General features: G+C 33.9%; 1 protein-coding gene across 27 annotated transcripts in view; it reads left to right on the top strand.

Moving 5' to 3' along the window:
• Positions 1 to 20316, top strand: part of PPFIA2 (PTPRF interacting protein alpha 2) — a 505598-nt gene that overhangs the window by 69469 nt on the left and 415813 nt on the right. For 21 of the 27 annotated variants that reach the window (XR_010148373.1, XM_063786935.1, XM_054664543.2 and 18 more), the window contains one exon: positions 13328 to 13381. The exons of the other annotated variants lie outside the window; for them this stretch is intronic. Coding sequence is in view for 20 of the 21 variants with exons in the window: in XM_063786935.1 (XP_063643005.1) it covers positions 13328 to 13381 (54 nt within the window). In the remaining variant the exon portion in view is untranslated. The remainder of the gene's footprint in view (positions 1 to 13327; positions 13382 to 20316) is intronic. 27 annotated transcript variants of the gene reach the window in all.

Genomic DNA, 20316 nt, shown 5'->3' with positions numbered 1-20316 from the left:
TCAAGATTCACAATCCAGTTTAAGGGATGCTGGAGGCAAAGGGATGAAGATTTATCTACCATTAAAATGCCACTATATTCTTGCTTTGAGTGGTACTGTACTGTATTTACTGAAACCAGTGCATATCAGAACCAGGGGAGCCATGTCCCTGCTTTATAGTAACTGATTTCATGGAGCCATGCAAGGTAAAGACAGTTAACACTGTACTGTGCCAAGTAAGGACTGTCTGTATTGTCTGTTTTGATTGCTCTCAAACAAAAGAAATATCCAAACTTTGCCACTGCACTAACCCCAAGGAACTTAGCATTGTATGCACTTTGAAATTCTTACCTGGTGGTGTGGCTCATTTGAATGCTGTCAGTTACATTTGGGAGGAAGTATAAGTAATGAAAAATATGTCCTAGAAATATTAAGGAAAGGAGAGATAAGGATATAAAATATTCTAAATTGATCCCAGTAAATGAAAGAATATTATAAACTTTAAAGCTTTATTTTAGTTGTATTTTGGGGAGGGGGAGCTTGAGTGGATGAAAAGGAGAACAAGACTGTCTGTAGAACATGTAATGACTATAGAATGTTCTATGATCGACTCTAAATCTCCAGCTCTATGCTGTGCTCTACGACTCCTACATTATGCTATAGTCTCAATTACTTGAATAACATAACATCAATGCATTTTATGCTCTGATATCAGTCAGTTACATTTCCATTCAATAGTATTATTTGGTATTATAAACATTTATTCATAATAGAATCCTGGTAGCATCAATTGAAATGGAGCTGCCCAGAAGAAAAATAGATAAATCATATGTTCTTTTGCTATTTCTTGTTAACATTATGATCATCACTTATTTCAAAAACTGAACTAAAAAATAAAAAATAAATTTGAAATTAACTAATTATGATTTAGAACTTGATGAATTTCTTTCCCAAAGAAAACAGCAATGCAAAGGGAATTTTTCTGCATGTTTCTTAGGTTCCAAATTAGACTTCCTTTCACAAATTTTGCATATCTGATTTTGGATAGTGTTGCTAATTGCTGTTCTTTTTTTTTAATTTAAGATCTCATATCTCCCCCTAGCTCTATCTAATTCCTCCAAGGCTATTACTTCCAAAATTAATGTATGACCATAAAATACTTAATATTCAGCTGAAAATCCTATGCCAATTTTTTCTAGAAGTGTGAACTTGAATTTGAATATAGATCATCTGTTTTCTTGCCAGCTTATGATTACCTTGAAACTGTTTATATTAATTGGCTTAATACCTAAATTCTAGTAAGGGAGAGATATGGTTAAATAAATATGTATTAGAAATATCTATTATTAGAAGTATCTATTTTAAAAACAGATAGATATATATAGATATTTCATAAACCACTTGCCCTGTTTTTGCTTTCAGTTCACAAAAAATTCTGCCTTGTGGTTATTTATGAATCAGACCGATAAATTGCCTTAAGGTACCACAGTCAGTGGAACTGCAGTTATTAACAGTTGGAAAAGACAGTATTTTATTCTTCCCTCTTACAAAAATCACTTCCAATAGGCTAATCTCCAAGTTTTTTTTTTTAAGCCAGTATTTTAGGCTACTATTTACTGAGTTGAAAATAAAACCTGATTTTTAAAATTAAATTATATGGTATTATATTTTTCTAGTTATTTGTTTGCATTTTGTGTCAGATAGGAGAAGATCTAAGCATCATGTAATTGAAGACTTAATTATAAATTAGAATTACAGTAATTGAGCCTCCCATCCATCAAACAAAAGTGAGTCTCCCATAAATTATGTGTATCTAGGATTATAATATTGATATTCTCATTTAAATGTTGAATTCTTCTTCTCAGTGGCTATAGCACATTTCTAACCTACTTAAAGCTTCCCACATCATGGTATATAAACCTGTGATATCAAATAACACATTTAAAGAGGAATAAATTTGTATGGGTTTATGGTATACATGTTACCCAATACATAGTTTTTAATGTACAGCAAAAAGATTACTCATTTTTTTATTAGGAAGAATGAAAATAATATGCTTTAATATGACTGGTGAAAAATGTATAATAACCAAAGCCATAGAAATGCATAAAAGTTATAAGACTATGTGGGGAAATAAAATGAATCTTAGGGTTCCTTCCCTTTCAGGCAAAATAATCTCTAGAAATCTAATGGAGATTTATACCTAAGTTTAGTCTATATTTGGGTCTTATTTACATGTATTCTAATGCTTATCTGTTTTAACATATATCTTTATGTAATCCGTATCCATAGCCTATCTTTAATTTACACATGTGTAACTAGACTGTGCCTATGTATTATTACATGAATAATAATAATTAATATTGTTTACTGTAAGCTATCAATAGGTAGCTTTCCATGAATTATCAAAATTAATATTAATTATTATAATAAATATTCCAAACCTTTCTAATTTGTGTACTAGGACATAGATTGATTTATTTTCTGTAAAGAACATAAAGCAATTAGCCTAAGGTCACACAGATAGTAGGTAGTAAAGCCAGGCTTGAACCTGTTCTCTGGATCACTAAGCTGTCTATTTTTGCATGTGTCTTACATTTTGCAGGCTTGAAGTAAAATTGGAGAGCTGTTGACTACCCCTCAGGCAAAGTTTCTTGGGACAGTACCTCTGTTGTGCTAGAGTAGAACCCTCCCTTCGGTCTGAGGGACTCAGGAAAGCCTCCCCAGAGGAGATGGTGCCTAGACTGAGTTTCAAAGGATGAATTACATTCACCCACAAGGTAGGGGTGGCTTTCTAGACATAAGAATCCGTGGTGCAGAAACATAAAAGAAGACACTTGTCACAATAAGGAAGTGCAGGATTCATTATGATAAGAGTGCAAGGTTTCTTTTTTGGAAAGTGGTAAAAGGTGAAGTGAAAAAAGTAGTTCAGAAATGTATGATGACAATGGAAAACCACATGTACAGAGGTTTGATTATCTTTCCTTCCTGGGAATGGGGACCTTACTTAAGTATTTTGAGTACAGAAGTAACCTGTCTGTATTTGCATTTAAAATACATCACTCTGGGGCAGTAGTTCTCCAACCTTAGCCTGCATCAGACTCACTTGGAGGGTGTGTTAAACAGTTTCAGATGCAGTCGAATTCAGGTAGGGCCCAAGAAATTGCATGTCTTATGAGTTCCTGGGTGATGTTGCTGCTGCTGCTGGTGGTGGTCCTCAGGCCACACTTTGGGAACTGGTTGGAAGAAAAGATGATATGAAAGTGAGAGTGGAAAAAGGAACTCAACAAAGACACTGTTTTGGAAAAAGCCAGGGGTCAGGGGAAAATAAAATGAGGTTTTGAACTAAGCTAGTAAATGCAATGGTAAATGAAAGAAGGCAATCAACTAAGCAGATATTTACAAGGAAAACTAGACTGGATTGGTATATGGATACCAGAGTAAGGGAAAACTCCATTAACATCCATAAACCTAGATTGGATAACTAACTGCTTATTGAAAACATCAACAGGAATAGGAAATTGGCGGTTGGCCATGGCAATGGCTGATAAAGAAGATGATGTCTTATTTGGATATAGTGAGTTTGAGATAGCAAGGATGCATCAGTGTGGAAAAGTTGGAAAAGCGAAATTGATTGAGACTGAGTCAGGAATTAGCAAAACATTCCCTTTATCGCCTCAGCCATATGGAAAGGAATGGACAAGAAAAAGCGACACACAAAATTTATGAAGTGGAAAATGTAAAACCTGAATCTCTGGCACTTTCTTCAGAAATCCCTATTCTTATGCACTATTGAAACACTTGTGCCTTTGATACACATTATATTTCCTAGTTAGGTTTGAATTCAGGTAGAAGACTTTGAAATTAGAAATATATAGCCAAGATTTTGGGAATTTTACTTTTTGGCTAAATCTGATGTTCTCAGCTCTTACATTTACAGGTCAATCAAGGATAATCATCCTCCCATCAGAGGATATCAGCCACCTCAGAATTATTCCGCCTGCAATTTGTTGCATTTCTTCTTCAGATAGTGAATAAGTATTTATGTTTTTTTCCAAGTCACCATATGCATACCAAGAAGTTCTCCCTATTCTTTTCTCATACCTCAATTCATTCAAGAGAGCATCATTGTTAAAAATCATTGCCTCTGGAATCAGCCTCTTTGGTTTGAATACTTACTAGCTGTGTGACCTTTGTTAAGTCATTTAAACTCTGAAAGACCCAGTTTCATCATCTTGAAATGGTGGAAATAATAATGGCTAAGAGAGTTAGGATGTTACCTAATGCGGCAGTAGAGCTCTTAGCATGGTGTCTGTTTCAGTAAATGCTTAATAAATGTTAATTACTCTGTTACTCAACCAGTTCCTGGAGACACTTACCCAATATGCATTCAAAAATAAAGTACAATCTGGCAATATGAAATACCCAAACTAATTGTCACACTATAAAATTTAACACCACAACCCCTGTCTGTTATAATTTTAACACTACATTTCTCAAAATTCTTCCTCATGTTGTTCTGCAGATTTATGTGCTTTTGGACTGAAAAATCCTTAAAGTCAGAGAGCATGTCATGACTCTGAATGCTATGAAACCTGTGACCTTGATTTACTCCTCATTGTGTCCTCCCATGAAGAGTACAGTGCCTCAGCCACAAAATTTGCTCAACTGCTCTTTTTTGAAGGAATTAATTGTGTGGCTTAAGGAAAATTCAGATTCAGGCTGGCCTATACTCAAAGTAAAGAAATAGATATTTCCCCTTTTTTTGTTTTAAAGAATACTTAAAAAGGACACCTTTTGGCTTACACAGGAAAGATTTATAAAATTGGTCTGTATGTTTCCTGCTTATTCTATGCCTCCCAGGAAATTTACCCTATAATGTTGTCAAGGAAACACTAACTGCTTAAGTCTGGTTGAGGAGGAAGATGCCTCATTAACAAACTCAGCTTCATTATTTGGATGCTTGCCTTAAGGAGCTGGTATTTGGTGATGAAAGATTGTTTCCATTAAGCCTTGTGTGAAAAAGTGAATGATTTGTTTAAAATAAATTTTGTCTTCTATTACTTATTCCCAGTGCTGTGAACCAACACACTATGAGATGTTACATAAAAATAAACATTACTGATTTTTAGTTTAACATATTTGAACCATTTATTAATGCCAGACATACGTGTTAGGTCAAATTTTCAAGCATTGATTTATTGATTGTACAATGATTAAGGTGTCAGACCTTTAATTGGAAGCATTGGCAGTATTTAACCAGAGGATGAATTTAATGTATTGTTTATTGACTATTAAATAATTTTGCATTTTTCCTTCTGATGCACTAGAAACCATGTAATATATAGAAACTTAGTACCTCAAGAGATGAGAAAATACAGAGTTGAGGAGTTTTTCTTTCAGGAGGATGTCTCATTAGTGATATATGATGGAACAGAAAATATGCTGGGCTTGGAGTTATAACACTTGGGATTTCAAAGCTTCTTTCAAGCATTCACCAGCTGTGTGATTTGGGGCAAGTCATTTATTAGTTTATTCACTCAGGCATTTTATAAAGATTTATTGTGCAAACATTATTGCTTTCAGCCATGCTTTCAAAGTGATACAGTTATACAAAAATAAGACACACTTCACCATATGTACTCTGAGATTCAGCTTTTTATATATGTAAAAATAGTATCACATCATTCATTCAGTAATTGTATTATTCAATAAGTAGTTATTGAGTCTCCACTGTGTGGCAAGCTGTTCTATAGGCTGATGATAGGTATTCACCTCTTGCTGGACTCTTGACTACATTGTTCTTGCACCTTCTTTAGGTTTAAGGGTGGTTACAGCGTCTAGCTGTTGCTAGTCCCCGTGTACCACCATTTCTCTGGACCCTGTAAACTATCCATACCTCTATAAATCATACCTTTATTAAATGTTCTTCTGTATAGTCTCTGAGTTTGTCAGTTTGTTCAGGTGGAACCTTGACTGATTTAGATAATTAGTTTTGGAAGGTCATTCAGAATTTTGGTATGCTAAGACCTGAATGAAGTGGGTGAGTTAAATAGGAGGATATCCTACTGCTATGGTTTTAATGTTTGTCCCCTTCAAACCTCATGTTGAAATTTGACACCTAATGTTGGAAGTGGTACCTACTGTGAGGTGTTTGGGTCATGGGACAGATCCCTCATGAATAGATTAATGCCCTCCCTTGGGGGTGAGTGGGTTCTCTCTTTATTAGTTCCCATGAGAGCTGGTTTTTACAAAGAGCCTGGCACCTCCTCACTCTTTCACACAGCTGGCTCCCCTTGGCCTTCTGCCATAGGTGGGGGCAGCCTAAGGCCCTGCTCAGATGCAGAAGTCCAATCTTGAACTTTCTGGCCTCAGAATTCTGCACCAAATAAACCTTTTTTTTCTTTATTTATTTTTTATTACCGAGCCTCAGGTCATCCTTTATAGCAACACAAAATGGATGAGGACATCTAGAAATGAGCACCCTAAGAAGCAGGAAAAGCATGGGCAAAGGCCCTGAGATAGAAGCCAAATTTTGAATATTTTTTTGGAATCATAAGGAGGCCATTGTGTCTGAGAAGGCAGGACAGAGGGAGAACGGCAAAAGATATAGTCAGAGAGATAGCCAAGAGCCAAATCATACAGGGCATGACAGAGCATAGCAATAAGTTTGTGTTTTGTTTTAAGATTGCTGGGAAACCATTTAGGGTTTTGGTCAAGACAGCAATGTGATCTAACTTACAATTTAAATGGATAGTTCGGCTACTATGTGGAGAATATATAGGGGAGAGGGAGATAACAAATTCATGGACAACAGTTAGAAAGCTATATATATATATATTTTTTTCAGTTTATGTGATAGATATTATTGATATAGTACAAGGGATTAGGATGACAGAAATGAAGGTAATGAGATGTAGTCAAATTCAAGTAGTATTTTTACAATAGACTTAGTGGGGTTTGCTGATGGATTTGGACCTGAGCAACTGGGTGAATGGTGATGTCATTTAATAAGATGGCAATCACTGGGATGGGAACCTAATTTAAGGGAAGAGTTGTGATGGAATCAAGAGTTTAATTTTGCATTATTGCATTTTACATGGCTATAATACATCTAAGTGGAGATTGAAGTGGCAGTATGGATCTCAGAGGATAAGTTGAAGCTGAAGATAGAAATTCAAAATTTATCAGCATGCATTATATTTAGAGCCACAGTACTAAATAAAATCATGTAGCGGGTGAAAATAAATGAAAGCCAAAAGGGGAAAGTATTTCAATAAAGATGGAGTAGTCAGCTGTGTCGACTGAAGCTTAGCGATCAAGAAATATGATGACAGAACATGAAAAATTAAATTTGAACGATAGGATGTCATTGGCAACCTTGATAAGAGGAGTTGCAGTGATGTGGTGGGCACAACAGGGCATATCAACAGAAAGTATTGGGAGAGGGGAATTTTGAGAAATTTTTCTATAAAGGAGATGAGAGAAATGCTTAATTTCAATATTTTGAATACAATAAATTTTGTCAAGTTTTAACATATACATAATACTTCATTAAATATTTTAAAGACTTGAAATAATTTTAAATATAACCATTAGACAGAAATGGTCATTTTACTATTTCACATTGATTCCACTGATACTGATTTTTTTTATAGACTGCTTAATGAACTCTTATGTACTCTATATTGAAATATGATAACTTTTCCCAAAGAATCTGTAAACTAGTCCCAAATTACAAATATGCATGCATTAGTTTGCTAGGGCTCCTATAACAAAATACCACAGACTGAGTGACTTAAACAATATAAATGTATTTTCTCACAGTTCTGGGGCTAGAATTCCAAGATGAAGGTGTTTGCAGATTTTATTTCTTCTGAGGGCGCTCTCCATGGCTTAGAAATTGCTGCCTTCTTCTTGTGTTCTCATATGGCCTTTGCTCAGTGTGCACACATCCCTGCTATCTCTTCCGCTTCTTATAAGGACACCAGTCATATTGGATCATTCTTCTTAATCACCTCATTAAAGACCTTACATTCAAACACAGTTACATTCTTAGGTACTGAGGGTTAAGATTTCAACATCTGAATTTTCAGGGAACATAATTTAACCCATAACAATGCATAAATCTGAAATTTTAAAATGCCCATAATTGACAATTATTATAATGTTTTAAGTATTTTCATATTACATTAAGTGACTTTTTGAACAAGTGAAAGCTTAAAACCTGATATTAACTTTAAATATAACTCTCAGGTTTGAAGATATCTTGGGTCTTGTGGCATATGTGATGCAAGAGTCAACTAACTCTTTAGAATTTTATTTGTTCATTCTTACTGTATTCGATAGCCAAATTATTTGATCATATTTTTCTTTAACATAATTGGCTGATCCTGCTCTTCAGGGATAAAAATAAGAATCCAGCAACAGCTCTGAGAAAGACCTGAAATCCTAATATCCTTTTTTTTTTTTTTCACTTGGACACAAAGGAAGCAAGACTTACAGTATCTGAACTTGATGGCTTACACTGAGAGCCACATTATTAATCCCTATAGCTCCATCATTCAAAGTGTTTGTCAAGGGAAAAATATGCCAATTCTTGGAGCAGGAGGCCAGGGAGCAAAGGTGCAGGCGAACAACCACTAGTACAAATGCAGTGCAATGTAGACTCCTCAAGTCTGAGAATGCCCTAAGTCTCACTCTACTTAGAGCTCTGACACTGATCACCTCACTCTTCCTGGAGCTCAACCTTCCCAAGCTTTAAGACTTCTGATTCACTGGCCATCCTTGGTTTACTGGGTTTTCATGCCAGGACCAGAACTTTCCAGTGTTGAAAAACTGAATCTGCACAGCTGTGTTAAGGACTGGCTAATAACCCCACTTAGGTTTTTCACACCTTGGAGAGGAAAATGAAGCTTTCATTATCTGAAATGATGTTTAAGAAATGAAGTTTCTTATATAATTAATACATACTAGTTTATTTCATTCAGCATTGATGATAAAAATTCATATGATTGAGGATACCAGTGTGAAGCAGCATGCAGTCCCTGAGCAACCACATGGCGTAGGTGCTTGCTACACTTCTACAGATTCGAGTGATAAGGAGACGATGAATCCAAATGGTTTTATGTTTGTTACTTACACAGTCAGCATAAAGAAGGCTACCATTGTTTCAGCTCCTCAGGTCCCTAGAAAGGCCAGGATTCAGATGAGACAAGTGAGGTGCTTAGGGCACAAAATTTAATAAGGTGCTCACTATCAAGATTATACAAGTGCAGGTCAGCAGTTGTATGACCCTAAGAACCAGCACCTACTTAAATTTTGCACTATAGGCACCTCACTTACCTGCTCTAATTCTGACCCTGGTCCCAATTTCCACTGGACAACACTGAACTGGATGGGTCAAATGACAGGCAACAAGAGAAGTGGGCTGTATTGTTAGGGAGGAGCCAATTCCATACTGCACCTAAGTAGTTTGATATCCTGAAGATGGACCTGGTGTAGGGAGGTGTGAGGTGTGGGAAGTCCCATGCCTCACTGGTGTGAGGGAGGCAAATAAGAAATAGCTATGTAAAAGCTCCTCATAAGACTGCCTCCTTTGTCATGTTCTGGGAGGGTCACGGGATATTCCACCAAGATTTACCAGCCTGTGGTTTAGCCTTACCTGCATCGCCAACATAGATATGTGCAGTGTCACCAGGGTACCAGGGTGAAACTGTTCACTAGGACTGATAATTAAAAAAATACAGGTTTGGAGTCCTATGTATATGTTTTATAACCCATTTCTTAATAGCTCTATGATACTGTATGAGTTATGTAAACTATCTAACCTTTTACGTGAGAAAATAATTAACTAACATAAGTTTATTATGGCATTAATATCTACAAAGCACTTATAAAAGTACCTGGCACATAGCAACTGTTCACTGAGTAGTAGCTATTTTATTATCTATTAGATACAAATGATGACCTCAATATGGTATGCAATATGGTTAAATAAATTCTGTAGCCTAGTTAAAAATAAAATGATGTTTTGAGTGTTTTAATTAAACAAATAATATTTTTACAATAGTAAGTCAAAAAACTTTCTAGGAAGTCAATGTTTATACTATTTGTTGTCCCCTTTTGTTGTTATCTATATAAAATATATTGAAATAAGAAAATAGACACATTTGCCAAAGATTTTACTTATACTTTGCAGATAAAATATTCAACAACCATCAAAAATATTGACTCACTTTTAGTTATCATTTGAAAGCTATGTAGTAATCATATGTCCAGAGTTCCTCAAGTATTTGTTTTATCTATTATTTTACAACATAAATGTATCCATGCGCACTTATGTTCATTATGCACACCTGAGAAAATTCCTTTTGCATGAACTGATAAGCGGTGTTTAACTTGGACCTCTCTCCAAGTAGGACACTCCTTTTCAACTTACACTCAAAATAGAACATGAACTCAAACATTTTTTTACAACTGAATGATTTACATTCAATTTACAACTTACCCATTTAGAGATAAGAATATACATCTGTATACTATTTAGAGCCATGAATTCGTAATTTATTTTGAATTCAATTTGTTAAAAACTACAAAATTTATTGCCCTTTTCATTCATCTTCTACATTCTTCTTTCTCATTTTTTCTCAAGACATGACAATCACAAAGAGCTTAAAATTTTAAAAATCTGAAACTTGGCACAACTTACTTAGATAAGAAATCTTAATGATCAAACTTTACAAAATATGAGAAAATGCATTGACTAAATTGCTAAAATACTTGTTATCCACATCAGTTTCTCTATTATCCCTCTGATAGCTTCATTAAAAATTATATCATTAATATAACTTATATGCCTTTCTACAAAGAAAGACATGTATTAACTCCAAATGCACTTGGTATCTTTTTTTCATTTTAAGTATAATTGGAAATAACATTTTACATGAACAGAAACTTGTTTCAGTATGGTCATAGCAGAAATATTATCAAACAGTGCAAGCTGTGTGTTTTATTTTCTGTAAATCTAATATTTTAGTCATTTTACTACCTAATGTTGTTCATTCCATGAGATTTGAAAACAATTTTAAGTTATGTTTTATCTTTGGATTTGATAAGGATATTAATATTCCTTGTCAATTTATACATGTGTTTGATGCTTTGTTTTAATTATACAAAGACAAAATTTACTTAAGTGACAATAAGAATGCTAAAGAACATGTAAGGTCAGATAATTTAGATGAGTTGATTTTTTTTATGTTGGGCATGATGTTGGAATAAAGCATTTGCACAGGATGGAGAGGGTGGGCCTTTTACAAATAGACCCAAAAATGCTGATATAATTAGGATATTTTTACTTTTCAGAGCCAGAAATCTATTTTAAGCTGAATTGCAGGCAGAGAGAACATCTCATTTCAAACATTCCTCAAATGATACAATCAAGGACTTAAACTCTACCATTATGTTTTTCAGATTCTATATTGCCTTAATTCTCTGGCAGGTCCCTACAATATTTGAAGCAATTTTTATTAGCCTCTTTTGTAGCTAGAATGGGAGAGGGGAAGGAGTAGTTTCTCAAAAGGATTCTGGGTAGAGAAAAAAAATATATATATATTTCCATTAGAAAGAAGACCATTTAATAATTTTCTTGGTAAGTACTCCTTGTCATTTGTGACCTTTAATAGACTATGCATGAATAAATTCATTACCCATTATGTTCCTTTTCACAGTTAGCATTTCAGATAGAAACAGTTATAATACCATCCTTCCCTGTCCCCTTCCTTGAATGTTTCCATCACATGCTCATCCCAGCCCCATATTGTATTATTAAGAGTCCTCCCTTTTTCAATATAAGGGGAAAATCATCTGATTAAGTCCTAAGTGAATTAGTAGCATAAGTCCTCTTAATTATATCAAAATATTGGCCTTTTTCCTCATCATAGGCATTTAAATTTCCATTACTTCAATTGGGACTTAATTATCCTTCTTCTTTGCTTTCTTAATGCAACTATATTTCCCCCCTCTTCATCCCTGTCTTTCCAACTAGATGCAAACAGATAAGAGGTGATCAGAGTCATAAGAAAGAACATTTTTAGCCAAGAAGTGTGACCATTCGATTTAACCCAAAACTCCTTTCCAGCAGCCTTTTAGCAGAGAGTTGTGTTTTTTTCATTTGGGAGGGATGAGGGACGGTTTACAACTTAAATCAGTTGCAAACACTAAAAACCTGGGTGATTTTACTTTAAAACCTAGAATTGCAACTTCTTTTGAATAAGTCATATAATCATTAGTAACCCTGGAACCAAAGCCTTAGAACTGATAGGGCTGAGTTGTAGTTGTCCCTATAAACAGGTCACAGCCTCTACAGCTTATCACACCATTTCCTATTTCTCCATTTATAAATTTAACAACTATAGTTATTACTCAAGCATGACCTTCTGTGGTTACCTATTAAAGATTAAAAATCGATCTCTTTATATTTTTATACTCTATGTGTAGAAATAGAGTAGACCATAGTTATAATTTTTAAAATTTGCAACAGCATGGATGATCCTGGAGAATATTAGGTAAAATCAGCCAGGCACAAAAAGATAAATGTCACCTGTTCTTACTCATATGTAAGAGCTATAAAAAAAATGATCTCATGGAGGTAGTGAATAGAATGGTGGTTACCACAGACTGGGAAGGCTAGTTGGGAGGTGGTGAAAAAAGAAGATTTGGTTAATATTTTTATCTACAGTTAGATAAAATGAATAAGATATAATGTTCAGTAGCACAATAGGGCGACTATTGTTAACAATAATTTACTGTATATTTCATGATAGCTAGAAGAGTATATTTGGAACGTTTCCAAAACAATGAAATGATAAATGTTTGAGGTGATGGACTTAAATTTGATTATTACACATCAAATACTTACATCAAAATATCATATGTCATAAATATGTACAACTATTATGTATTCATAAAAAACAAAAAATTAAATATTTTTAGGTTAAACATTTTCCATGGGTTTAATATTTTTCAAAATAGTACGTTAAACTGAAGTTTTCTTAAATTTTCTTTTTTCTGCTCTCACTTCAGCTCTTCAAAGATGAAACATCTGCATATTTAAAAAAAATCTGTTTACATGTTTTTCTTTTTATAGACTGTCCAGAGTTGGAGAGAATATCTAGATCTTTAGATGCAGACTATTTGTATAGTACTACAGTGTCCAAGATTGCAAAAAAATAATAAAATAGCTGACGTGCCCTAACTTTGCAGCTAAATAAATTATTACACTGTGGGACTGGGGGATTCTTCATGCTGTTGAGTAGCACTTTACAATCAACACCTCTCCCCTTTTCAGGATATCGAATCCCTAACAGGAGGGCTGGCTGGTTCTAAGGGGGCTGATCCACCGGTAAGTTAGATTCTTCATTAAATTTAACTGTTGATGAATTGAATTGTGTACACACCAGATTATCAGTTGATTGCTTGTATATTATTTGTCATATGCAGGTAATTTTTATAAATACAGCTATTATAGAAACTAATAACAGAAGTATGAAATTGCTTTGAGGTGTGGGCTGGTGTTTTTATTAAAAAGTTTTAACAACTCATAAAAATTTATCTCAATTTATTGGCTTTAAAAATAGGAATAAAATCTTTATTAGAATATCTCAGTAATTTATATTCTACTAACTGGAGAGTTTGTTTTTCTAAATATGAGTATAGTATTTGGGTTGCAATATATTTTCTAGTTACTGAGAAAAATTATGTCCATGTGATAAATAGTATTGACTCTGGATATTGTTCTTTTCTACTTAATTCAGGAAGCTTCCAGGAAATTAAAGTTTATAAAGTGTTCTAAAGTTTCTATGAATTATAATTTAAAAGCAGCAACAAAAGCTTGATGTTCTATTATTGGAACATCTTAGTCCTTTCTGTGATGTCAGATTTCAGAAAACACTGATAGAGATGACATCCCTATGACTTCATGCTTGAGATCCAAAATAAATTCAAAGTATATCTAAAGTAATAAGACAGATTCAACTTATATCAACAAATAGTCAATGCATACATTTTTGTCATTACTTGCTTTTTGTTTAGCAAAATGAAATTTAATGAGGAACATACAGAACTCAATGTTATCACTTTTTAGCTGTTCTTCACATAGGCATGTAGGTGAAGTACTTTAACTCCATTAAAACACCAGTGAGTTGTTAAAGAGATAACTTTCTGTTCTAGCTCTTTCTCACTCAGATATGTCTCACGGTGTTATCTAATTTTCATCAAGTTGCTCCTAAAGTATGGCTAAAAAACATATTATAGTCCTTTTCCTTCTTTTTATTTTTATAATAAGTATTTATGTGGAAAAATGTATTGGCTGCAGACAGCTGCTTGTATTTATCCGCTAGACCTATTACATTACAATGTAAGGCAAGATGAAATGTAAGTCAACCCAGAAAGTATATTGGCAGGATTAATGGCCAGTCTTTTACCTAAGTATTGCAGGTGAGTGCTTATGTGATGTAATTTTACCCTTCTGCCTTGCACAGTGCTTGCCCATAGAATTCAACTTACATCAGAAAAGTAGATCTACTACCTTCAAAATACTTCCCTCAACTGTTCACTGATTCCTGGAAGAATTCTACAGTTAGATATTAGTTGGTTTCAAAGGATTTGTCTCTTGTTCAAAGCAAAATAAAATATCTGTCTTCTGCCAAGTACTGATAAAGATCTTATCCATTATTTACATGTTAAAATAAGTTAGTTTGTCATACCCTCTAAGAAAGCATGTTTCCAAACATGAAAGATTGAATGGGTATGTGGCCTAGTTGTTGAAAAAATCCTTTTGCAGGGAGAAAATAAAGGTCACAGAAAGGAAAAATGGTATCCTGAAGGCAAACAACATCAATGTCATTCCCAATAAATAAAAGTGAATAGGCATGAGTTATACAACTTTATCTCTCTCTCTCTCTATATATGTATATATGTGTGTGTGTGTGTGTGTGTATGTGTGTGTATAGTATATCAATCTATATATGTATACTTAGATAGATAGATTTTTTTTCTTTTAAAACAACTTATAATATTGTGAAGAGGATAGTTCTTTCTTGGCTGTGCTATACCATGATGGTTATTTTATACTTACGTTTTCTGAAGTTTCAATGATTGTGCTTGTTTTATAACATTTTGTAGAGTGGAAAACATTATGAACATTTCAGAGTGCATAAGGGCTTAGCTAATCTAGGGGTTCAGTAGTACACATTAATTTAGTGTCTCCCATTGTTAAGGAGCTATCTAGAACATACTGCCGGGAGCTATGTAACAGTCATTTTCTTTAGCCCTAAGTATCTAAGGTATCTAGGTATTTAGCCCAATAGTATCTAGGGTTACTTCCATTATTTAAGAATAAAGCAATGAATGAAGCTATTGTTTTTGCCTCCAAGTTAGAAAACTGAAAGTCAGATTAAATTATACATAATCTAAATCAATTTCAAGTTTTAAAAATTATTTTCTCCTTTTTAAAATTAAAAAAAATTTTTTTGAGACGGAGTCTTGTTCTGTCTGTCACCCAGATGGGAGTGCAGTAGCCTGATCTCACTGCAGCCTCTGCCTTTTGGGTTCAAAGGTTCTCCTGCCTCAGCCTAGCGAGTAGCTGAGATCATAGGCATGCGCCAGCATGCCCAACTAATTTTTGTGATTCTAGTAGATACAGGGTTTCACCGTGTTGGTCAGGCTGGTCTTGAACTCCTGACTTCAAGTGATCTGCCTGCCTTGGCCTCCCAAAGTGTATTTTTTCCTTTCTCTAAAAAATGTCATTTTAATAGATCATCAAAATACTATTGTCTACTTCAAAAGCTATGCTTTTTCTAGAAACCATTCTATGATGATGTTTTCATTGGTAAGAAATTCAAAGTCTTATATTTTTTCATTTATTGAACAGAATACATCAAGTATTGAGTGAATGATCTCTCATAAGGATGCATAGCTGTCAAGTAATTTCTTTGCCAGTGTAATAGAAATCTCAGAGGTATCTTGAAATGTTAATGGTATGTTTAAAATTGCAAATTTTGCTGTGGGTACACATAAATGTTATTTCTGAAGCATTAGAAAAAAGAGTGAAGTTTGTTATTTCAAATGGTAAGGCATATATAGAAGGTTGTGTCAAATTTGCAAATGTCATTATAAGCAAATTTGCATATCTGGTAAGAATAAATTTGAGAACTCTAGGAGAATTTTGTATTAATATTTTTAACAATAAGTGTTAAATAGATTTTATTGAAAATTCTCAGTTTTAATGTTAATAAAGAAAAAGAAAATCACTCATTCATGATTTTCAAGGGTGATTCAAAATTTTACAAATGGCCTGTTTCTGAAAAGGATTTTAATTCAGAAACTGTAAATTAATTGTAGCAGCAAACACAACTTGCAGATTTTTCCAAATCACATAATTATTTTAGAAAATAAATGCTTTTATCATTGGAGAAAAAAATAGTATCTGTTAAATATTAACTTAAAACTGTCTTTGAAAATTACATCGAAAGATATTCTATATTTGGCATATGTTTCCATTCATAAAAATTTGATCACAGATTAACCTCCAGCATAAGAGCATAGAATTTATATTTACATAGAAGTACAAAGGAAAAGAAACTAGATAATCAAAATTGAAAGTGCAAAATTCGTTATTAAATTAAATAGTGCTTTGTAAATATACCACTTTGTCATAGTGTTTTATGTTTTAAATATGAGCAATATTAAAATGTAAAAAACTTGGGAACTGTAAAGAATCAAAGTGCCCCACATTGTCAGCCAACCCCTGGCAAGGCCAGGGTAAAGTATATCCATGTCTGGTACCTATGGCCAAGAGGACTTTGAATACTGAAGTACTGGGGTGCAATGCATGAACTCTGTTATATATCTGTAAAGCATGAACCTGCTATCTGGAGAGCTGTAGTTGTGCAGGTCAGTGTGTAACCAGCAGTGTGAAGGATCCCTTCCTGTGTTGAACCCATGAGCCAGTAGGAGAGGTGTAATTTTTAAGACAACCCCTGCCCTGGTGCCAGAATTGTCTGTAGACTGTGGACTAGGTGTAAGTCAACAGGTAGGATTTAGTGGATCAGCTTGGCCATACGAGTTAAGTTTAGTGATAACAGACTCAAGCAGAGTCTGTATATACACAATGAAAGGTGTTTCTCTTTGCAATTTGGTTTAGGAAAATATTTTGATTGTTATGTAGCTATTTACTTTCTTATTATTTCTGATGTTTTTAAGGGCTGATATTGACAAAAATCTAATAAAGAGACTACATGAGACATTCCAGAGCATTTTCGTTGTAACATACATTGGTCAAATGTGAAGATGTTTCATTGTATGTTACAAAATGTTATTATCAGGATTTAAATTAAATCTACTTCATTGCCTCATATAGTAATTATAGCAAGAATACCACTGAAGGTATTCAGTTTCTTCCTTGTTTTCTTTCTATTTATTTCTTTGGAATAATAAGATTTATACATTTTGCTCCCTATAGAACTTAATACTTTTAAATGTTCTAAGTTTGGTTTTTTTCCTAAATGCTAATGGTTCTCTTTATTTCTAGAGTGTGATGAATAAGTGATTATCCATCTAATTCATATCCTTGGGCTTGCTATGCACACTGTCCTGAACATTCTTAAGCTCTATTAGGTTTTTTTTCCCCACTGAGGAAACAGAATTGTACTTTCTGTTCTCATTTTAATTGTCTTCCTGATGGTCCTTAGCAATTTAGATAAACACACCACAGAATTTAAAACAATTTCAATTTTCTGAGTGTGCTGTTTAGACCAAATTATATATATTTTAAATTGTAAATGGTCTTAGAGTTTAAAAATCTACAAAACTGATTTTAATTTGATTATTCAAAAGTGACAATGTTCTACTCATTTACTTCAACAGATAAGATAATAAAATAATATTAATCTGAATCGTGTCCTAATTTAAATTATTTCAACCTTATATTGTTATATTTCAACCTTATATTGTTATATTATTTCCTTTCATTTTCCTATTTGTTTATTTCAAATTCAATATATATTTGAGTGTACACTATGTGCTAGGCTATACTATAGCATTTGGTTAGGTTTTGGAGACACTGATAATCAATACACAGTTACTCATTTCAGAATCTTACAATATACTTGAATGAACAGTTTGGCAAAAACCAATTATAATATCATGTAAGCACAAGATGAGATGAAAGCAAGTAAGAGTATCACATAATCCAATTGATGGGAATAGAAAGGGGCTGGAGAAACAAGCAAGGCAAATAGAAAATAATAATTTCTTTCTTGCCAATTGTAGAATGAATTGACGTTCGCCAAGTGATGGGGGGACCATGGTATATTCAGCAGAGGAAACAGCATCTGCATAAGTAAAAAATGAGAAAATAACATCATGTAGTAAAGTATAAAATAACCTGGGCATGGCAGATAAAGGTGAGATAGAAGGCTAGAAAGTTAAGCCTGGGCAAGAATATGATAAATTACATGGAAGGAATTTGTACTTTATACTAAAGACCAAAGGGAAGCATTGAAGTCTTTAAACAGAAGAGCCAATGAGATCTTCCCTTTAGAAACATTTTCTTGTTACCAGTTGGAGAGCGAATTAGAGAAAAGACTAAAGCAAAGAGACCTATGAAAAGACTTGCAGTCATTCTTCCAAAGGATAGTGATGAAAATGATCATGGTGACTTTTTTTTTGTCTGTCTCCCTAGATTATAACAATAACTGAGGGCAATATCACAGGAGAAACTCGACATTATTTTTTTTAAAAATTAGATGGTTAATAAAAGCCTATAAGGTGACAACAAGAATGGAGAAGAATGGATTGACTCATGAGATACTGAGAACGTGGTGAACATACAAGAATAGGTGGTTGTTTGGAAGCAGACTGAGGCCTATTGAGAAGTCAAGGCTGATATTGGAACTTTCTGGTTTGGCAATTGAGTGGATGAAGGTACCATTCATCGTGACAAGAAACCAACGAGATAGAGCATTTTCAAGGGGGAAATGAGGGATTCAGTTTTAGACATGTTAAGTTGAGCTGAGTTGGGAATATATGAATGATTTGGAAATTTAAAGGTGAGATCTCATTTAAAGCTATTTATTTGGACATGTAGAAGACTTAATTAAAGCTATTGGAGTTGATGACATCATCCTCCCAAAAAACATGTATATAGAGTTATAAGATAAGAGAGTTCAGAATAAAGCCTGAGAAAGAAAAGCACTTAAGTAAAGGTCAGAGGAAGAATGTGCCTCAAAAAAGACAAAACAGAGATGGGTCCAAGGATGGGATACCAGAAATGTGAGAATCATTAATTCCAAGTTAAAGAGAGGATGGCAAGAGGGTTATTAGCAGTTTCATGATGTTGAGAGTTCACAAACTATGTTCATTGTATTTAACAAGAAGAAATTATCTTGGTGAGAGTAATTGTAGTAGAGCAATTTAGGTAAAATCAAGTTTCCAGGGGCCTGAGAGATTAAATGGAAGACTAACAACTGTATTCAGTGACTGTAGAGAACTATTTTAAGAGCTTGGTTATGCAGGAAGTCAGAGGAAGCAATAGCCAATAGAGGAGATGGGGTTGAGGCACAATTATTTTAAGGAGATAAGATTTGAGTGTGTTTTGTCATTACCTGTGTGCTTGGTTTAAGCATTTCAGAACCAAAATATTTCCAGGTACTAGTAAATTCCAGATTGTGGTCATAGACGTGGGTGATGAAATAAAGAGGGACTGAGGCTAATTGGAATTGATGATATTAAGGAACCAGGAGGCCACAGTGTTGGATGAATCATTTTTGTGGGCCCTGCAATGTTTTCTATCTACATTCAGGCCCTTGATGGCCCAATCTATTTAACAGCATAAGTTCTACTTAAATAATAATAACTGAAAAATTTATATTTCCAGGTTAGATCACTCCCTTGAACTTCAGATTTGTGTATATGACTAAACATTTGACATGTTCACTTGTATATCTGATAGGAATTTAAAACATAACAAGTTAAAAATTGAACTTCTGATTCCCTCTATTACTCTTACAAACCTCCTGCTATTTTCCCCTCTCAGTTAAGGGCTACTTCATGCTACCCTTCTCAAAAGCCAAACACTTAAAGTCATAATTCGGCTCTGTCTTCACAATTTATTTAGAATCCTCCAAAACTACCACTGTGTTTAAAGCCACCATTCTTTTTCATCTTTCCAGTCTCTATGAACCAAGGACAGGTTTTATGAAATGTAAATTGCAATATGTTACATTTAGCCTTAAAGCTATGTTAGCTTCCCATCACAATAAAATTCCCAAAGCTCAT

The sequence above is a fragment of the Pan troglodytes genome, chromosome 10 (genome assembly GCF_028858775.2).
Source record: "Pan troglodytes isolate AG18354 chromosome 10, NHGRI_mPanTro3-v2.0_pri, whole genome shotgun sequence".
NCBI lineage: Eukaryota > Metazoa > Chordata > Mammalia > Primates > Hominidae > Pan > Pan troglodytes.
The sequence above is the reverse complement of the archived record's forward strand: the minus strand, read 5'-3'. Positions and strand labels throughout refer to the sequence as shown.